Below are 21,611 nucleotides of genomic sequence, written 5' to 3' on the forward strand. Positions count from 1 at the left end.
TTATTAGTTAGTTAGTTATACATTTGAATTTTCAGATTTTCTTTCTTATTTTCGGGATTTTGAATTTACGAATTTTCAAATTAACGAATTGCGATCATGAATGACCTGAAAAACGAAAAAACAAAACAAAAACGAATGAAATGAAAACAATGAATTTTTGGGCAGTGACAAATGTAGGGCATGCGCCACGTTTTCTCAGTGCAGTGTGTTGTGATGCAATACACTGCATTGCTACCTGCCGCGGTGAATAAAGAGGAACGAAATGTCACTTTGTTACATTTTAATAAAGTTGAAATGTGTCATTTCACAGTGCACTCCATGTTGTAACCCAGCCACTTGTGTGAAGAAGACCCTGAGTGCTGGCATAGTACTGGCTGGCAAATCGCACTGCTAAAATCACTGACAATTAATGGCTAGGAGTGGTAATAGATCACTACATCACACAATGTTCACAAAGCAAATAAGTAAGTTTTGATTTATTCAAGGTCTGTAATGCTGACAGTCGCCGCCTAATGCCACGCCCAGCTGACGCATTTCATCCTGATAGAACTTATTCATAGAGATTTTTAGTTGTAAAATCTTGCTACTAAAATAACTGGCAATTAATCTATAAGAGTAGTAATAGATCACTACATAGTTGAAACTAGACATGTGCACTGACAAAAAATTAGTTCATTTTCATTTTCGTTTCATTCTTTTTTTGCTTTTTTCTTAAATTCGGAAATTTGAAAATTCAGAAATCCGAAAAATTTTGATTTTTGAATTTAGAATTTTCGGATTTCCGAATTTTCAAATTTTCGAATTTTCAAATTTCAAAAAGCAGTAAAATTTGAAATAATAACTAACTAATAATAAATAACTATTAAATTATAGGTATTGGAATTTCCTTTCAAATTTGGCTGTTTGGGAATGTAACGAATACAAATTTATCTGAAGTTACGAATTATCCGAAATAACGAATGTCGCATCTAAACAAATGGAATGGAACAAATTAATAATAAATAATAATAATAAAAAGGTTTTATTATTATTGTTTATTATTATTAGATTGTTACATTCCAATCTTTTAGATATGGCATTCATATAATAATGACATATAATCACACATAGGTTGGACTTGATGGACTTGTGTCTTTTTTCAACCTCACCTACTATTTAACTATGTAACTATTTTAGATAATTCATATTTGTTACGTTCACTAACAGCCAAATTTGAAAGGACATTCCAATACCTATAATTTAATAGTTATTATTAGTTAGTTATTTAAGATTTTCGAGTTTTTCATTCTTTTGAATTTTCAGATTTTCATGCTTATTTTCAAATTTCCAAATTTCTGAATTTTCAAATTTCTGAACTTCCGAATTTCCAAAATTTCAAATTTTCAAATTGTCCAATTCTGTAATTCGGAAATGTTGGAAATGGATAAATTCGGAAATTTGAACAAATTTGTCAAAATTTGTTAAAAAAACGAATTCGGAACTAAACGAATTGTACCTGTCTAGTTGAAACACATAGCTCCATGTTGAGTGAGGTATACAAGCATCACATTGTAACAATTAACCGCTAATGATGGCACAATGCTCTAATTGCATGCAATTAGGCATTACGGCAAGCTACTACATTCTATTTGGGTGCCTTATTTAATAAAATTCATAAAGAGGCCATTTGTTAGAAATGTGTAGCAATCAATCAATGTTCAATAATCCAAACCAAGCAACACCACTCCAGACCAAAGCCTATCTTCCACCGTGGGCACTCCATGAGCGAGCAAAGGAGCCCATCCACACTCCTAATTCTGAGGAAACAATGCAACTCAAGCCACACACTGAAGACATCAACTACTCTTAAGATCTTTATTGGGCTACAGACAGTATGCAGAATATTCCCTCCTGGTTGCGGCCATGGCGTGCGTTCCAGCCACGTTACAGCCAAGATGCTTATTGGAGGAGCAGATAACGGACAGAATTTTTAATCTACTTTGAATAACATAAAGAGTAAAATAGCGGCATTGGAAAGGCTTCTTCTGCTGGACAGTACCGAAGCTCTGGATTGCCCTGTTACTAGGGTCCGTTCCCCTTTATATACCAACCATCACTATTCATCCTACTTCCTCCTGTAAGTTTTTTTCTCTCCCCATTTTTAATTGCTTGTGTAATATTGCAATTAGTGTTTGCCTTTAATAATACCATCAGTTTGGCTAAGCATATGGGCTTGATCAATGGGATGGGCTCTTCTTTTACGGTTGTTTTTGATCAGTGGATCTAGAGTCCACACCGATTGGGCATGGGCGAGACATTCCCACAACACCCATGCTATGTCACATTTTGTTATTTAAGTATGAGAACTACACACAGTTCCGTTGGCTCTGAGGAAGAGGTGAAGCCTCGAAACGCGTTAGTTTGTTGTGTGCAGGACACTCTGTTATGTAACATATTATACCGTGGACGGAAAGCTGCTGTTTGTTTGAAAAGCTGTATTATGAGCGTACTTTTGTGAGTATAGCACTTTGTCTTTTTTCATTAAAGATTTTATTGAGCATAATACACTAGGGCTGTGTGTCCTCTGTTCTATTTCTTATGATTCCAGTATACAGAGTGCCCCTGCCAAGGGACTGCCCCTCTTTGATGTGTTTCACCGTAATGGGCTTAGCCATAAGGAGAGCTAGTTGACATCATCAGTGTGTGGCTTGAGCCTTATTGTCTCCAATCGATCACTTTTCTTAGCAAATAATCACTAAACATTTTAGTAGCGTGATAATGCTGCAAAAGATTGCCCATGAACTAGTAAATATCACGACTCTGTTATAGAGCACATTTGGGTTATTTTGTACTGTATGTCCATGTCAGACCAGTCTGATTTCAAGTTTACCCTCAACAAGGCTTACCTGGCATGCACATTACAAAACACTTAAATTGACTTAAAGCCATTAATGTTTAACCACTTGCCGACTGGGCCATAGCCGAAAGACGGCTACAGCGCGGTCGTGTTTTTCTGGATGGACGTCCTCCCAGAATCTTGCTCTCACACGCCCCCTGGGGCACGCTCCTGCAAACATCCGTGACCGCCGGGTAGCGGCCGCTTACCACAGGTAGCGGCTGTTTACCACGTGATCGCTCCATCAAAGAGAGATCCCTTGTAAACAAACCGACGTCATGTCATGACGCCGGTTCCTCCCTCCCCTCTCTGTACAGATTGGTACAGTGCGAGGGGAGAGATGGCAGCAGTGCTGGGGGCTGGATGTGTAGTGCCCACAGTGCTGCTCAGTGCCAATAATCTTCAGTACTCTGCCCATACCGTGCAATAATCTGATAATACTCTGCAACACTGTGCAATATTCTGCAACACTGTGCAGTACTCTGCCAATACTGTACAATACTCTGCCAATACTCTGCAACACTGTGCAATACTCTGCCAATATACTGCAACACTGCAATACTCTGCAACACTGCAATACTCTGCCAATACTCTGCAACACTGCAATACTCTGCAGCACTGCAATACTCTGCAACACTGCAATACTCTTCAAATACTCGCCAATACTCTGCAATAAATTTTAACAGAAACAAAGATTTTTTTTTTTACCAATTTTTTCTTTTTTGATTTATAGTGCAAAATATAAAAAACCCAGCGGTGATTAAATATCACCAAAAGAAAGCTCTATTTGTTTGGAAAAAAAGGACAACAATTTCATATAGGTACAGTGTTGCATGACTGAGTAATTGTCATTCAAAATGTGAGAGCACTGAAAGCTGAAAATTGGCCTGGTTAGGAAGGGGGTTAAAGTGCCCAGTGGTCATGTGCTTAACTCTAAATCTACATTTTTAAAGATCCAATTGTCAGTTAAACAATGGAAAACATCCCATGGGTGATCATTATTTTTTCTTAAGAAGTGAGCACTGGACTATCTCATGAATCATTGTTTTATCTGCACCTGAATAGAAAAAAATGTGGTCAAAAAGCATAGAAATAAAAAAGGCAAGGTAATAAAAAAAAAAAAAAAAACAGAAAGGGATAAACAAGATACTAAATTGAAAGTCAATAAATGTGAAATCCTCTTTATTACATGAAATAGATTTTGCGTTTATGGTCATACCTTCGCGCCTTGTGACAAGTGTGTTTACGGTTTCAGAGTATTTCAGTATGGTCTCCAGGCGTCACCGTGGCTTCCCATTTAGCCTCACCTTCTACATTAATGGGATCCAGGTGGAACGTTTAAGCTCATGCTGTGAGTACAAGCACCGCAAAGGAGCACGCCTCGGAGGCAAAAATGGGTATTTCAGAATCATCAACGTCGAAGGAGCTTCTCCTTGTTACAGGTAACGCTTGACCTGAGGACAAGTCCTGAACATAAAACGCTTCAATCTCAGTAAAAGCAAAGGAATGGTAAAAAAAAAGACATTTTTGTTAGTAACTCACATGCTATGTTACTCTGTGTCTAAAGTGAGTTGTTACTGTTTAAAGTGAATGTTTACCAGGTAAGGAGGCATCAGACACTAAATGTAGGTCATACCCACCTATGGACCTCCAACATACAAGATACCCAACACACCTACATTAGAAGTTCAGGCAAACTGCTAAATTCACAGCTTAAAGTAGAACTAAATGCAAATTGTTTTTCATTTTTGATAGCGTAAGGTTGGTTTATAACCCTAAAAAAGAAAAATACAATTATAAAACAATCAATTTTATTAAGTATTACATAAAACCATAATAACTGCTGCCCTGGGAAAGCTTTGGGGATTCCATTCTATAATACGGTTTGAGTTTATGCATTGTTGTTCTTCTGGGGTTTGATTGGTTGTTGCCCGTCCTCGGACATTAATACCAGTTGTTGCTCAAGATGTTCATTTTAGCAGACGCTCCTTATTTTCCCTCTGTTTATTTTCTGTGTAGGTCTTCAGCAATCTTTGTTTTGTGCTGTCTATACTCATGTAGTTGACACTAGTGACCACCCATCTCTCCCTGAGGAAGATTCTTTAGGAATTGAAACACGTCAGACTCACATGTAACAGTCGGTCAAAATCTGTTTGTAAAATTGTATTGATGTAACATGTGTTTTGATTGGTGGTTTAACAAACAATAGTGTCAAAAACACCTTTCTTACCAGCCTTGTTTTTATTATGGTTTTATGTGTTATTTAATAAAATTGATTGTTTTATAATTGCATTTTTCTTTTTTTGGTGCTTTCAAAAACTCCCATTTTTTTTTTTTTACTTTTGTGGGTATTGTGTACACTTGGGATATGGCACCTTAGCTTACCTCAGACTGTTACGTGTAAGCCCTTGTACACACGGTCGGAGATTCCGACAACCAAATCCGTCGGAGTAATTCCGACGGATTAATTCCGGAAGAGGTCCGGAAGTGATGTTGCATACACACGGTCGGACTAAGTTGTCAGAAAATCGGATTGTACATAACGTGATGACGTTATTTTGTTACGACGGGACTACGTTCAGGCTAGTAGCCAATGGCTTTGGCCTAGGAATTTGAGCGGAGCATGCGCGGCACTTTGTCCGTCGGAGTAGGCTACACATGATCGGAGTATGTCCGATAGGAGCATTTTGGTGGAAAATTTTACTGGCAAGTTGGAAAAGTTGGTCCGTCGGATATTCCGACGGAAACAATCCGATGCAGACCACACACAGTCGGAATATCCGACAAAATGGTCCGATAGGAAACATTCCGACGGAATCTCCGACCGCGTGTACAAGGGCTAAGGGTTATAACCCCTGTCAGTTTTTTAATTTTTGGCCATCTGTGTCCCATTGTGGATGTTTCTGATCAATTCCTGTCCCATAGTCACAGCCTGCAGGAAGGAGATCCCACCAAAGTTCCCTGGTAGTCATTAGAGTCATAAGAACTAGTGTCCCCTTTGGTCTCGGTGTTGGGCAACTATTCCAGTGCAGTCCCACCACAAAACTAGGCAAAATGCCATGTCTCCTACCTGACCAGTCTACTCCACCACATTGTAGCAGTATGCACTAAAAAAAAGTACAACATACAGGACTTTTCCCAGTACAGCACAGTTCGAAGGCTATCCACCATGTGGGAAACTATGAGAGCCTAGTGTGAAGACAGAATGAGGTACTATTAAAAATAATGTTTGATGTATTTGTAGCCAAAACCTTTAATTTAGTTTTGGATAAAGCAGGGAATAGATAACATCTGTGAGGTTTTATTGCTCTCTGTGTTTCTTTTGGGGAGATTCATCCTCTATTTGTTCCGGTAACCACTGTCACCAGAGCAGAAAGATGGGAAATCCAAAATCTTACATTTATTATATGAATGGGGGAAACTCATGCCCATGACAACTGTTCAAGACTTGTCCTCACGTTGGAGAGATTCCCTCTTTTCATGTAGTATTTCCGGGAATAGGAAATTACACGTTTCATTTACACATTGGTTTTATTGCAGATGTATCATTGCAATGGGCCTAGATAAGAAGCCATCTCCCCCACCTCCAAAGAGCAAAACCGCCCTAGACAAGAATGGGGAGGAGGAACAGAATGACAAATCGGACATAGATAATGAGCCTACGGTAACATACTATGATGAACCTGATGGTAAACTAGAACAGGAAATGTCCGTCCACGAGGATGATGATCCAAAGGAGCATAAGTCTAATATGGACTATGAAGAGGATGGAGAAGAGGAAGAAGAAGAAGATGGAGAGAATAAGGACAACAAGACGGACGAGTATGAAGCAGATGATGAAGCCAAGGATGGTAAGTTCAAAGAACATTTTTAAGAGGTATAATTTAAAGGAGTTGTAAAGGCAGAAGATTTTTTATCTTAATGCATTCTAGGCATTAAGATAAAAAAAACCTTCTGTGTGTAGCAGGCCCCCCCAGCAACCCCCCCCCCGAACACTCACCCTGAGCCCCTTCTCTGTCCAGCGATGTCCACGATTCCCTTTTGCCACCTGGGACTCACAGCGGCACCATTGGCTCCTGCAGCTGTCAATAAAAGTCAGTTAGCCAATCATGGGAGAGACAGGGCAGGGCTGAACGGCAGCTGCGTGTCTGAATGGACATACAGAGCTGCAGCTCGGGTCAGGTGCCCCCATAGCAAGCTGATGGTCTATGGGGGCACTCATCAGGAGGGAGGGGCCAGGAGCATGAAGAGGGACCCGAGAAGAGGAGGACCCGGGCTGCTCTGTGCAAAACCAACTGCACAGAGGAGTTAAGTATAACATGTTTGTTTTTTTTGTTTTGTTTTTTTTAAAGCAAGATTTTGCAATCACTTTAAGTGGAATTTAAACAAAACGGATAAATACAAAAGTGAAAACACTCTAAAGCCATTAGGGTGACATCACTGCTCATAGTTTCAGATCTGTAGCTTCTTCTATCGCCTTCCTGCTCCCTGGATGACGAATGGAAATCATTACACAGGTATGGTCCTATGCTACCCTTCAGGCTGCATTCACACTGTAGAGTTTCATAAACATGCACAAAATCATTACATTTTGCCAAAAGCACTTAAAAAGCACATGTCACACTTGTGGTGCCATCCATTGTTAATGGCATCCCAAACACGGCAAACAGATGCATATTTTTTTGTGGTTAAAAAACATGCAAAGCTTGAAGCTCAAAAAGGTGCATGAGCTATTTTGCAGCGTTTGTTGCCTGGTGGACATCCCACTGAAATGAATGGACTGCCCTATATTCATAGCGCAAAAAATGCACATATGCATGATGCCCGGCGTTGTGTGTCACAGTGTTAATGGGGCCTTACTCTGCTGCCTAAATACCTCTTCTTCTGCCCCCAGTGCCTGAAAACATGCACTGCTAAACGACATGGATTGCTTCTGAAGTGATCTGATTTTTGCAGTGCATGGGGAAGTGGTAAGATTATAATATAATGTAGACCTCAGGTAGTTATACTAGCAATACTTGATGATGCATAATATTATATTGCACACAATGTTGAAATAAAGGGAGCTTTTGTGTTTGCCAGAAATTCTGGGACGAGTTTCTGACTTACTGAAAAGCAAAATGTGAGTTTAGAAGTATGAAAGCTGCCATGGTGGTTCAGGCTCCAAAGCCGTCATCCCTATCCTGTCATTACCTGGAGGAGTGGTGATCAACTTGAAAATAATAGAGGACCTTAAGTGCAGACCTTTACCCATCAAGAAAGCTACACAATAGCAGTGTGTTTTTGTGAGGTCAATGGTGTCGAGTTGGGCAGCTCATTTATTGATGAATTTAAAATGAATGGGCTGCACCTTAACACCCCAAAATTTTATTCATGTTGATTTTTTTTAGCAATGCACATCAATTCACACTAAGAATAAAGTTATAATGATCATTGGTGTCAGTGGCTGCAATAATAACCCCCAGCAATGGGTATCAGTACAGTGACAATGACATTTAACCCACCCTCCAACTGGTGGCTAGTGCAGCGACAGTGAAGCCAACCAATCCAAACCTCCTGCCCCCTTAATTCCCTGGTGGTCAGTGCAGTGGCATTGAAATTTGCCCCCCCCTTTACCCCCAAACTGATGGTCTTTGCAGCAGTAGTGAAACTTATTGCCCCCCCCCTTCTAGACTGGATGTCAGTGAAGTGACATTCAACCCCTCTTACTTGATCATACGCTGTAGCCATATGCCCCCTTTCCCCACCCAAGACATGTACTGTATTGACACGTACACACAACCAGACTTTCCGGCAGACTAGGTCCGACGGTCTTCCCGACTGACTTTCTGAACGAACAGACTTGCCCACACATGAACGGACTAAGTCCGTTCGAAAGCTGGTAAGTTTTGAATGTGATGACATAAGACGGGACTAAAAAAGGAAGTTCCATAGCCAGTAGCCAATAGCTTCCCTTGCATCATATTTGGTCCATCGGACCAGCATACAGACGAACGGTTTTCCTGATAGGAATTGAGTCCGTCGGACAGATTTGAAACATGTTCTATTTTTAGGTCCGTCTGATTTTTTTAATGAAAAACGATCGGATTAGCCCACACACGATCGGATTGTCTGACGGACTGATTCCTTCGGACCTAGTCTGCCGGAAAGTCCGGTTGTGTGTACGCGGCATAAGTAGAGATAATTGCTCACCTGAGAGTATTGTGTATTTCAATGCCAGGTGCAGGAATGCAGAGCGTTTAAACACCTGGCACCCCGCTGCCACTTTGCAAAATCCATCAAGGTGCCCCACAGGTACACAGTGGTGCGCACAAAGACAGCCAGCGGTCCGCATGTTGATCACCGGAGACCTAGAGAGTCAATGAGCTGGAGCACACTGGAGGTCAGACTTTTTTAGACTCCACTGTCTGCGTGCTTACAGCAGTGGTGTCCCAGAAGGTAGCAAAACCTAGATTTAGGTCACAACCCCTGAAAATTAACCTTTAAAAACAGTCCAGCAGGGGCAGCTCCCCAATTCTTATACTCACAAGTTCAAGTTAAGGTCAATTTGCAGTACCTGTTGCTACCTACAGATGGCGGTGTTGTCATACTATTTCTTCTTTTCTTTTCTTTTTTTTTTTTAGCTAAATAGGAAGTTGAAAAACACACATACAAATTTATATACATTGGTGAATATAGTCATTAAAGGTTCCCTGTGTGAGAATTTTTTTAGGGCATTCAAGCACTGCCCAATGGCAAATATTTATTCATTCTGTATATCTGGAGAGATAGATATATGCAAATAAAAAGTTGTCTTTTTGATACCCTGAACTCCACCATGGGTTCCAAACTCCCAGAGGGACCCTTGTGGAGCTGCATAGTCTGCACACTTGGTATGTCTGCCCCGGCACATATATAGGTGCACTATCAAAAAATCATCCTGGATATACCATGTTTTTGTTTTAGCAAATGGTAAGCACTAGAGGAAGGAGACCAGTTCTTACAGGTTAAAACACAAAAAAAGACTGGAAAATGCTTAAAAAAATGCGATTTGATTTGGCATTTTAACTAATTCCCAGGTCTGTGGAAGCCAAAAGTCCATTATTCTGCAGCAGAATTAGGCTACATTCTGCTCATGCAACTTTTAGAGCATCGGCTGCTGAGCTACAGGCATCCATCGCTCATATCTGAACAGCCATCCTTGAAATACATTGAATATCATATTGGGTATAATTATTATTATTATGCAGGTTTTATATAGCACCAACAATTTGCTCAGCACTTTACAACATGAGGGCAGACATTAGTTACATTACAATTTGGTACAAGAGGTATCAGAGGGCCCTGCTCGTTAGAGCTTACAATCTAAAAAGGGTATAATAATGGGTATTCGAGCTACAAAACACTCAGGTGTGAATGGGGTGCCAGTGAGTCCCTTTATTGGCTAACTCACTGAGAAATGTATTAGGAACATCTGTGCACTTGCTTATTTATGCAATTATCTAGTCAGCCAATGATGTGGACATGTGTGGATAAAATCGTACAGATATAGGTCAGGAGATTCAGTGGATGATCACGAAAAAAAACAGAATGCAAAAATTTTTTTATCTTGTTGATTTTGACCCCAGCATGATTGTTGGTGCGGGATGGGCTGGTTTCAGTATTTCTGTAAATGCCCATCTCCTGGTATTCTCACATACAACAGCTGTTAGAGTTTACAAAAAACATCTAATACAGGCATACCCCACTTTTAAGTACACAATGGGGTTTATTTACTAAAGCTGGAAAGTGCAAAATCAGACTCACTTCTGCATAGAAACCAATGAGCTTCTAACCCCAGCTTGTTCAATTAAGCTTTGGTAATAAAACCTGGAAGCTCATTGGTTTTTATGCAGAAGTGAGCCCGATTTTGCACTTTCCAGCTTTAGTAAATAAACCTCATTGTGTACTTAAAAGTGGGATATGCCTGTAAATGGAAGTTCTAAGGACAGAAAGCCAACAGAGCCGACAGAGGCCACGGTGACCCAAATAACCACTTTATACAACTGCTGAGCAAAAAAGTAGGATGGACTACACCAGGGGTGTCCAACTTTTTGACCTTCCTGGTCTACATTGGAAGAAGAGGAATTGTCTTGGGCTCCACATAAAATACAATGACAATAAGGATCTCTGATGAGCAGAAAAAGTCAGGCAGATCACACGTTAACGATCACTGATATATGTAATATATAGATAATGATATAGTTAATCTGAGTAATAAACTTAGTTTTTTGTAATATTTTTTGTTTACAAGTAAAGGAGGGCAACATAAAATGAGTGCGATATTTCACACTGTTTTTGATAAGAGAATGCATCAATATTTGGTTGGATGGATGGAGTAGCAATTCTCAAGGTGTTCATCAGATATTTTGGTTTTAATTTTGCCCTTCATGTGCTTCATAATTGAAAATAGTTGCTCACAAACAAAAGTGCTGCTGAAAACTGATGACATGAATAAGGCGTGATTGTGAAGAGTGGGAGATTTTTCTTTGGGAAGATAAAACTTAGAAAAGGAAAGGAGACACTGTAAAATTTTTCTCGTATATGTGTTCATAGTCATCTTGGGTTGTATGTGGCCTGTGGGTCACAGGTTGCACACCCCTGGACACCCCTGGACAACAACATCAGAAGACCGTATTGGGTTCCACTCAGCCAAGAACAGAGGCTGCAGTGAACACAGATTTAATAAAATTGGACAGTTGACTGGAAATATATAGTCTGATCAGATCTTGATTTCATCTGAGGCACATAGATGGTAGGGTCAGAATTGGGTGTGAGCCATGAATCCATGGACCCAATCTGCCTTGGGTCAACAGTCCAGGCTGGCATTTAAATGGTGTGGAGGATGTTTTCTTGGCACAATTTGGGTCTTTTAATACCAATCATCACTTGAATGTCACATGCATCCCTACAATTTAGTACAAAAGACTTGTTCACAGTTGCAGCCCTTTTTTCCACCCTCTGTGGGGGTTTTATTTTTAGAGGGAGGTTGACAGACAGCTAGGAAAATATATGTTGTCTCCTCACTGCCTGTTTTGACCCTGAAAAGCCTGAAATTACCTAGGCTGTTGCAGTGTGGCCCCTCTCACTTGAAAAGGTTGTATTTGACAGTGGTACTGCCCACCAAATGTGACACGGGGTATAATTTTTGACTTGGCCTTGGCTGCAAAGCACAGCAACAGCATGTTTACAACCCCATTTGGCTGCTTTGCAGCTTTCACAACACTTAAAGTTTATTTGTTGAGTATTATACAATTTTGCAAATGGTTCTGATGACTAGGGAGCATAGTTTATTCACCAAATATGAGAAATAATATACAAGCATTGTCTTCTTGACACACATGAGTCGAAAATGGCTGTGGTGTAATTTTAGGAAATATAGACATAAGGTTGTAGGAGTTTGATTGGGGTAACTGATATTTGTTTTAGAGAAGTTAGACTCCAGGAAACGTGAAAGTGCTTCCTGTAGTGCACCAGCGCTGCAAGGGTTAGCCACTCCTTCAGGTCTAAGGGGCATAGAATAGTAGATATACAGTACATACTTACCGAATCTTCTGCTCCTCCACACTGCTAGACTGGTCTTCCCAAGTGGTCCAAGCAGTGCCGGGACAAGGTCACCCAGCATTTAGGGCAAATATTCCACACTGCGCCCCCCTCCCCACTCATGATGTGCAAGACTAGGGGATCCTACACCCTGCAGTCACTTGCTTGTCAAAATCACTGCTGCTGTCACTACTCCTGTCAACCTTGCAACAGAAGGAAGGTGCCCCCAGTAAACCATTGCATCGAGGGCAGTCATACCTTCTGCCCACCCCTTGTCCCAGCCCTGGGTCTAAGGTCCTGACATCCTCAAGACCATGACCCTGCATTAGACATGAGGATGCCAAGAGACAGTCCACTGCTGGAACACGGGGAAGCATCATCTGCCAAGGGGGCAGAGGATCAGGTAAATAAAAGTGCCTAATTTTGGTATCCCTAGTCTAAGCAATTAACCCTTGCAGTGCAAACAGCTCCACCGCAAGAGAGAATTTTTGGGGGTTTCTGGAGTTGGGCTTTAACTAACTGGCTGGTTCTCTTTAAACAAGGACTATCTTCAAATCCTGTAAAAGAAGCATTTTTTTTTCTTTTTGAGTGCATCTTGTGTCTTTTCTTTTCCCTCTCCCTTTGGCAGACTATGATGAAGATTTTGAAGTGGAAGAATACAAACCTGACAATAAGAGTAATAAAGATCGACAGGCTGATGATCAAGTGGATGAAGAGTCAGAGTCATCTTCAGATGATGAAAAAGATGATTTAGACCAAGAGCCGGGAAGGAGCACACCATCAAAAGCGGAGCCCGAGGCCTCTGACAGCGACAGAGATGAAAGGGAAAGGCACTGTGACAGCGACTCTGAAGAGCATAAACAAGGTCGGTTTCTGTATTTTTTACTATTTAAATCTATCATTACCGAAATGTATTCAAAACCTCTTCCTGGGTATGGAGTTTCATGAGGCCAAGTTCGGCTTTGCCTGTAAATACACATCTCACTTCCAGAGGGAAGACTGGGTGTTTTGTAAACAGCGACGAGGCGTTTCACACACAGTGAATTTGTGCGTTTTATAAAGAGGCAAAAATATTGGTTTTAACTTTGCTGCACTGACTTCACTTCAGAATCGTTCAAGCTTTCCTTGTTTTTCTAAAACTTTGATGCGGAAAGTTGTGATGTCAAAGTGACATGTTATTAAACAAGAAAGCAACAAGTACCATTGTGCCTCTGTTTATGCAACCACTGTAGCAGAGAAAGAACCCCCCGGGTGCTGCCAAACCTGCCCCCCTTTCCTCCCCAGGTACCAATGACCACCCCTACTGATGACAGAGACTCACTAGGGTTGACTTACTAAAGGCAACTAGACACTTTGCAACGTGCAGTTGCACTCTGCAGCAGATGCAGTTGCTCCGGAGCTTAGTAAATGAGGTAAAGCTTCACTTTATAAAGAATACCCAATCACATGCAAGAAAAAAAATTTTTTTTTTGCCTGTACATGATTGGATGATGGAAGTCAGCAGAGCTCCCGATCATATACTAAGCTCTGGAGCAGCTGCTCTTGCAATAAAAGGAATTGAGAAAAACTTGTGTACTGTCTATTCACTTTTTACACATTTTTGGTGAATGAGTAGGATTACTATGTACCCCATACGCATTCACATGGGGGAGTGGGATCTGGGGGCCCCCTTGGTAAAGGGGGCTTCCAGTTTCAGACAAGCCCCCGCCCACAGACCCCCACAGCCACAGCCCAGGGGTTGTGGGAAAGAGACCCTTGTCCCCATCAACATGGGGACAAGATGCTCTGGGACGGGCCATCACCTGCACCACAGCCCCCCTGCCCCAAAGCACCCCCCCATTTGGCCGGATATGCTGCAGGGTCAGATAAGGGTCTGGTATGGATTTTGAGGGGGACCCCATGCTGTTTTTTTTTTTTTTTCTATTGCCGGCATTTCTTTACATTTTAGGTGTCAGTGGGGAAGTTCGCTGACAGCTAATGAGTCATTGGTTGTTAAGGATGTGACAGCCGGCTTCCCGGCCTGCTGCGTAACAACCAGCTATTCTTCACACAGAATTTGAATAGGTTGATCATTTTTCGACCGATCCGAATTGTTCTGAAGATGTGTAATTCCTTAGAAAATTACGAACATTATGAAAATGACATAGCGAATTCATCCAAAACTAAACACATTTTTCCCTTCTGCACATGTCTAATACTCTTAAAGGGGTTGTAAAGGTAACTGACTTTTTTTTTAAAATAACAAACATGTTATACTTACCTCCACTGTGCAGCTTGTTTTGCACAGAGTGGCCCCAAACCTGGTCTTCTGGGGTCCCTCGGCGGCTGTTTCAGCTCCTCCCCGCAAGAATTAACCACCTTCATGCCAGCTCTCTCGCATGGTGGTTAGTTCTTGCGGGCGCGCTCCCGTGGTACATCCGGCGGCTATAGCCGCTCACTGTATCACTCGCCCCCACCTCCCGGTGTGCCGTGTCATTGGATGTGATTGACAGCAGTTTTGAGCCAATGGCTGTGCTGCTTTCAATTCATCCACTCTAGCCAATCAATGGCCATGCTGAGCGGCGAAGAGAACATCGGGGGCGAGCGCAGCAGGTAAACAGGCTCAAGTAAGTAAAAGGGGGGGGGGGGCTGGGGGGGGCGGTATTGTCGGATGTTTTTTTGCATAGGATGCATTAAGGTGAAAAAACGTGTACCTTTACAACCCTTTTAATTTCAGAGTTCTTTTATGATCCATTGTTTGCAGAGCATGTTGGGCTCTCTAATAAGAAACTACAGCACTAGCTTTGCACTTGTTGCCTGCACCTGCAGATAGAAAGCCAAGTACACTGTCAAGAGAGAAGTGACTGATGCATGACACTAAGAACAAAAGAAATCTCACTGTATTGTGTTATTTTCATCATTTGTTTAAAGTGAAATATAACCCTCTAGATTTACTGATCTGCATCCTATGGCACTGTGTACCATGACCTGCTATACAATGCACTGAGTCCTTATAAATAAAGAATGTACAAACTGGAGCAGCAGTCTGGGTCTCCAGCAGTCCTACATGCCCCCTGCACAGTGCTCCAATCAACAGTGTTACTTTAATATGCAGTAGGAATATTCCCCTGCCTAGAAGCATGCACTTTTCTTGCCCTTTGACCTCTTTTTTTCATAGACTATCAGTTTTCCTGGCTCGCTATGCATACATCTAATGATGAATGGTGTACACACTCTGACTTCAATAAATCATCTTCCCTTTGAACTCAGAAGCTGCCTTTGATATTGTCTTTTCCATGTTGAATAGGCAAAGTTAGCGTAGCTGACGAGGAAATGAATTCAGCTGCCATCAAAATCCAAACTCTTTATAGACAACAGAGGAACCATCAACCAAACGGCGGCAAGAAGAAACCAGGTTTGAGACAGAGCGGTCGCTGACCAAAAATTAATTTTTCTGGCTAATCGAGCCTCCGACTTGTCATTTTCTTAAACTGTCTTTCCCAAGTCGGCTAAATCTGCATGTTCCACAATCAGCACTTCTGTGATTAAGCCTACTTTTTTTTTTAATTATCCATTAACTGAATATCTATAATCATGGCTGGAAATAGAGTAAGGAAAATTGCGTTGCAAATATATATTGCTATGATTTGTGCTTGCTGAACTGCTTGGGCGTAAAATACAGTATTTTTTACCTTGCTAGAATAAATGTATACATCATTTAAGGTATCGTATCTTGTAAGAATTCAAGGTTTTCCTCTTATGGGTGGATGCATGGTGGCAACATTACGGCAAGCCCTGGCTGACCATGCAGACAGGCCCTCACATCTTCTTCTGTAGTGAAGTCAATAACAAATGCTAAAGGAAAATCCAACAGTGTGTGATGCAGTTCTTGCAGAGCTTGAAACTCTGTTGAAGAGGGTCCCCAAGCAATTAAAGGAGCGCATTCGTGATTTGTCCTTTTCCATACACCGCAAAGAAAAATGGCAGTTTTAGTTAGGATAATCCAACACTTCTAAATCTTTTTCAGCAACAGCACCCTTTAGAAGTACGCAGAATCTCAACACCCATTATGTAAATGTTATTTACCATCAATGGGGAATCTGAGCCTGGGACAAGGCACATAACTGTCTTGATGAAAATAGCATCACATCAAAAGCCCTGCCTTTACATCAAAGTTCCCCCCTATCACTTTAGAGTCATCCCCCCATCATCACGTCAGAGTCCACCTCTCATCACATCAATAGCGTCCCCCCCATGATCGAAAGGTCTCATCACATCAGAGGCCTTCATATGCATCAGAAGCATCCCTATACATAAGGGTCCCCAATCCCAGAGTCCCCTCTTCCCTTCAGACCCTTTCCTTACAGCAGCAGCATGGCAGAGGGCAGGAGACAGAGCAGGGCTGGACGAAGGTGCACTTTGTATTCTCCTGCATGTTGCTTGCCCTGCATTAACATCATTTATTGCTATGGTGCAGACAGGGCACTGTGTGGGAGATTTACTATAATTGGTGGCCTCAGAGTCTGGTGCAGCTGTGCAGAGTAACTTCAGATTGTTCAATTAAGCTTTGTCAATAAAACCTGGAAGCTGATTGGTTTCTATGCAGAGCTACACCAGATTCTATGTGCACCAGTTTTAGTAAATCTCCACCTGCGTCTCCTGCCCCTAGCTCTTCATTGGTAGTTATGGTTCTAGTGGCCAGCCTGCCCCAATGCAGAGCATGATGCTGATCCAAGGCAAACTGCATCCTGTGTGTTCACAGTACCCCAGGAAAATGGCACCCTGGTTGAGAAATGGTGGGATTACCCTTTAAAGCCACCTGTTGATATATACTGTAGGATCCATTTTATTGGTTTCAAAGTGGTGAATGTTTTATATATCATTGGTTACTAGAGCATAATATAACCAATGCTCATTGGATATTAAGCACCCATTTCCAGTTGTACAGTAATAATTTGATTCTCCACCAGGTATAGACAATACTTATCTACCTGCGCTTATATATCTAATTTCCCGAAAGCTGCTGTATCAGGCACCCTATGGTGTCAGTGTGTTTAAAATGTTTATATGTGCAGTGCTAATAATATGTTATACACATATAATCATCTACATACTGTGTGTGATTATACCAGTGTCACAAAAAAAAAAATATATATGCATACTCCATTTAACACAATATCCATTACTACTTACAAACATGTTCAGTGCTTTACATAAGCAAGAACTCGTTAGTGGAGGTGTATGTACAGAAGTTACCACAGGTGGAAAGGAGCACTAATTGGATATTGTGTTATATGGAGTCTGTACATATTTTTATTTTTTGTGCCACTGGGATAATTACATATGTATATGAGTAATATATAATTCTTCATTAGCGATATATATATATATATATATATATATATATATATATATATATATATATATATATATATATATATATATAAACATTTATAACTGCACCAGTGACTACCATTACAGTTCCACGGTGACTTGTTTTCTATAAAGGTTCTTTAAAAGTAAATTGGTCACAAAACTGGTTTACAAATAGACATAAGCAGATTTAACATTTAATTAAAAAAGTACATTTCAAAACAACCATAGACAGCCAAAGTTATGAACAGATTCTGATGTTTTCTTTTAAAATTCCAACCTGGTTCCACCTCCCAAGTTTTTTTGTTGGTCAATGTTGCCACCTTACTCATTAAAGAACCAACATAGAGGTTTGAAGGAAGCTCTTTTATTCGAAAAGTCATCATATAAAATGTGTAAAGACTTAATTTTATTTTGTCTGTTTATGTCACAGTCATCTTTTTCAAAACAAACTGTTTCCACATTGTATAACTCAATCCCACTTGGCTTGACAAATTCAAAACTGGTCCTCAAAGTTTGACATGCTTGTTAGGAGTGTCCATTCCATGTTAGTTGCCGTTAAAGTGAAACTACACTCAAAATTGGATGTGCAGAAGTGTGTTACATTACCCAGAAGATACCTATATGTCTCAGAAATTTTAGTGGTGAATGTTCCCTGGGGGCGGTTGAACTTCTGTTATCTATCATTCAGCCTAAAAGCAAACCTACGATTTTCCCAATCAGAGCAAAGCACCAGGTTTGCTTTAATCCCCCTCCCAAGCAGCAGATACCTTTAATTCACTACCCTGTCACTATGTTCAGCAAAGAAAACAACCCGGGCTTATGGACCGGAAGACGCATGTAACTCACTCTTCATAACATCAACACATGGAGAACATCTCTAGTCCTGTGTAAGCCAGCAATTGATTGACTCATAGCTTACACATGGTGACTTCTGTTGCTACCAGCAGCTGGATGGAGCAGTTGGGGAGCAAAGAAAAGAGGAGTATGTGCTACTGGTGAGGGGGAAATAATCTATTGCTTTGCATTGCATAGGCAGTACACAAGCTCACTTTAAAGAGCCTCTGGCAGGTCTCCAATCATATAAAAAGGGTCCTAATTCTGCAATAGAAAAGGTAATATAATCAGTTCTCCAGTGGCCTGTGTCTACAACCATCCCTCTGTTCAAGTGTTGCAGCCTTGGTAGCCGGTACTTCTAGAAATGTTGGATGTCTGGTTCTGTGGTGCTCACTGTGGTTCTTTTCTTTGGCCCCTTCACAGCAGTGACACATAGGTTAGAGAATGGAACTGAGGGGGACATGAGCATCCAGCATTGCAAGAAGTGTTGAATGCCTTAGAGCAGCCATTCTCAACCAGGGTTCTGTGGAATCCAATGGTTCCTCCAGAGGTTGTTGGGGGTTTCCTTTAGCTGTGGCTGATTGGCCTCCCATTTGATGATGTCTGCTTAGTTCCAGGGCCAGTGCCATTTGGTAACATCAGCAGCATGACACTAGTGATCGTTTTAACTATCTGTAAGGGGGACTTTCTGATTACTATGTAAGGGGCCATTCTTCCCACTAACCCCTGAAGAATTGGTTTTAGCCGGGAATACCCTAAAACCTGAAAATTATTTCAAAGGTTCCTCTAGGGTATGGGTAGACAACCCAGGTTGTTCTGCAAGAGGCAGAGTCTGTGCCCCCCCCCCCCCCGTACACACAAAATACCGGAAGAGTCAAATCGGAGATTCAACATGGTACAGCACTGCATTGTGACAAATGGCGTAGACCAGGGATCTCAAACTGGTGACCCTCCAGCTGTTGCAAAACTACAATTCTCATGAGGCATTGCAAGGCTAACAGTTATAAACATGACTCCCACAGGCAAAAGCATGATGGGACTTGTAGTTTTGCAACAGCTGGAGAGCCCCAAGTTTGAGACCCCTTGCGTAGACGGTCAATCTGTTGAGGTTGTCTTAGCCCTTGTACACACGGTCGGAGAATCCGTCGGAATGTGTCCTATCGGACCATGTTGTCGGATAATCCGACTGTGTGTGGTATGCATCGCACTGATTCCGTCGGAATATCCGTTGGACCCAATTTTCCAACTTGTTGGAAATATTTCCCGACCAACTGGTTCGATCGGACATACTCCGATCATGTGTAGAGAATTTTGATCAGACCAAGTGCCACGCATGCTCAGATCAAATTCCTACATCAAAGCTATTGGCTACTAGCCTGAACGTAGTCCCATCGTAACGAAATTACGTCATCACGTTCTGAATGATTGGATTTTTCGACAACTTAGTCCGACCGTGTGTATGCAACAGTTTCGGACAAGATCCGACGGGCAAAATCCGACGGACAAGATCCGACGGATTTGGTTGTCGAAATCTCCGACCGGGTGTACAGGGGCTTAGAGAATGACGTAGTCCTTTGCACTGGTAGAGAGGGAAGGTGAGAGACACGGGCTGCTAGAGTGGTGAGTATAATACTTTTTGAAGATAATGTTCCTGGATTGCAGCTGCATCCTCCAGATATTTAGCACACATCATGAAGAATGCAACAACATCTTTGCTTTATAAAAGCTGTGGTAGTTCGGATCAACTGGGATTTCTGGTGGGGTATCTCGCTCAAATTTCCAGAAAATATAGAAATCCAGCATATGAGTCAACTCGACAGCATTATTGAAACATCAGAGCTGGGTGTTAAAGCAGATAAATGGGGATAAGGATTTTCAGTGCTGTCTATGAGTAGAGTAGTACATGGTGATGGATTTCACCACCCTTTTTGCAGGCATTGCAGATATGACCATATTTTCTTTACAGACTAAAGCTACATTACAATTTCACAATTTTCTCCCATTGTAGATAGGAAACATACAGAGTCCTATTCATCCAACAGTTCTCTAGATAGTAGCTCAAGTGAACATGAGGCAGAGGATGAGGCAGAGGATGTTAAGAAGAAAAAAGAAGTGCGAAGAGAATCAGAAGAACTTCCTGAGCCAGATGAACAAACAGCCATAGCGAAGGAACCAGAGTTGGAGGATTTGATTGGCAAGAAGGAAGAGACAGCCATTGATGAAGATGATCGGGACGTATATGATAACATGGAAGAAGATGATGATCAACAAGACTTGGAGAAAGCAGAAGATGACACTGAAACCAACTTTAGAAACCCCATAGAGAATGAAGAAGGTGGAATTCCAGATCTTAAGGATGAGGACAGGCCTAAGGCAGAAAATGACCTAGGTAGTGAGAATGAAGAGGAAGGTGGTGAGTATAGACTGTGATCTGAGATGTTCCTCTCAGCTTTACAGCATGCCTTCTTTGTCTTGGTTTTGGTGTGTTCAAACGCGTGGAGTGACTTTTCCATTGTCCCAGATGTAATGTAGACTTGGACTCATGGACTGTGTGGCATTTTGGTGATTTATATATTTATATTCCTTTGAAATGCAAAAAAAAATACTATAATTCTGTATCCTTGAAAAATAATAATTTACAAACTTAGTATAAAAGAGTATTTTCAAAGTAATCTAAAGTAAGATTATGTATAGTATATTTGTTGTCTAAAAATGAACTCTTTAAGTGTTTAAAACTAATGCCGCGTACACACGGTCGAACTGTTTGACGTACTTAGTCCGTCATACAATCCGACGGACAATCCGTCGTAGTTTCCACTGAACGGACTTGACCACACACGGATACACAAACAGTCCGACGAAAGCTTGCGCGATGACGTACAGCACGTACGACGGGACTAGAAATAGGAAGTCCAAGACACAGCAAAGCCCTGTAAATCCTTTCTGGGCATGCGCCATTCTTAGTCCGTCGGACTAGCATACTGAC

General features: G+C 41.4%; 1 protein-coding gene across 9 annotated transcripts in view; it reads left to right on the top strand.

Moving 5' to 3' along the window:
- LOC143926585 (uncharacterized) overlaps positions 1–21,611 on the top strand; it is a 170,828-nt gene that overhangs the window by 91,426 nt on the left and 57,791 nt on the right. For 6 of the 9 annotated variants that reach the window (XR_013262099.1, XM_077450464.1, XM_077450461.1 and 3 more), the window contains 5 exons: positions 4,131–4,317; positions 6,416–6,726; positions 13,065–13,301; positions 15,723–15,830; positions 20,634–21,038. Coding sequence is in view for 8 of the 9 variants with exons in the window: in XM_077450464.1 (XP_077306590.1) it covers positions 4,131–4,317; positions 6,416–6,726; positions 13,065–13,301; positions 15,723–15,830; positions 20,634–21,038 (1,248 nt within the window). In the remaining variant the exon portion in view is untranslated. The remainder of the gene's footprint in view (positions 1–4,130; positions 4,318–6,415; positions 6,727–13,064; positions 13,302–15,722; positions 15,831–20,633; positions 21,039–21,611) is intronic. The other 3 variants (XM_077450468.1, XM_077450465.1, XM_077450469.1) reach the window with 3 other exon arrangements.

The sequence above is a fragment of the Lithobates pipiens genome, unplaced genomic scaffold, assembly GCF_037356315.1.
Source record: "Lithobates pipiens isolate NorthernLeopardFrog02 unplaced genomic scaffold, aLitPip1_a1.2 Scaffold_23, whole genome shotgun sequence".
Lineage (NCBI taxonomy): Eukaryota > Metazoa > Chordata > Amphibia > Anura > Ranidae > Lithobates > Lithobates pipiens.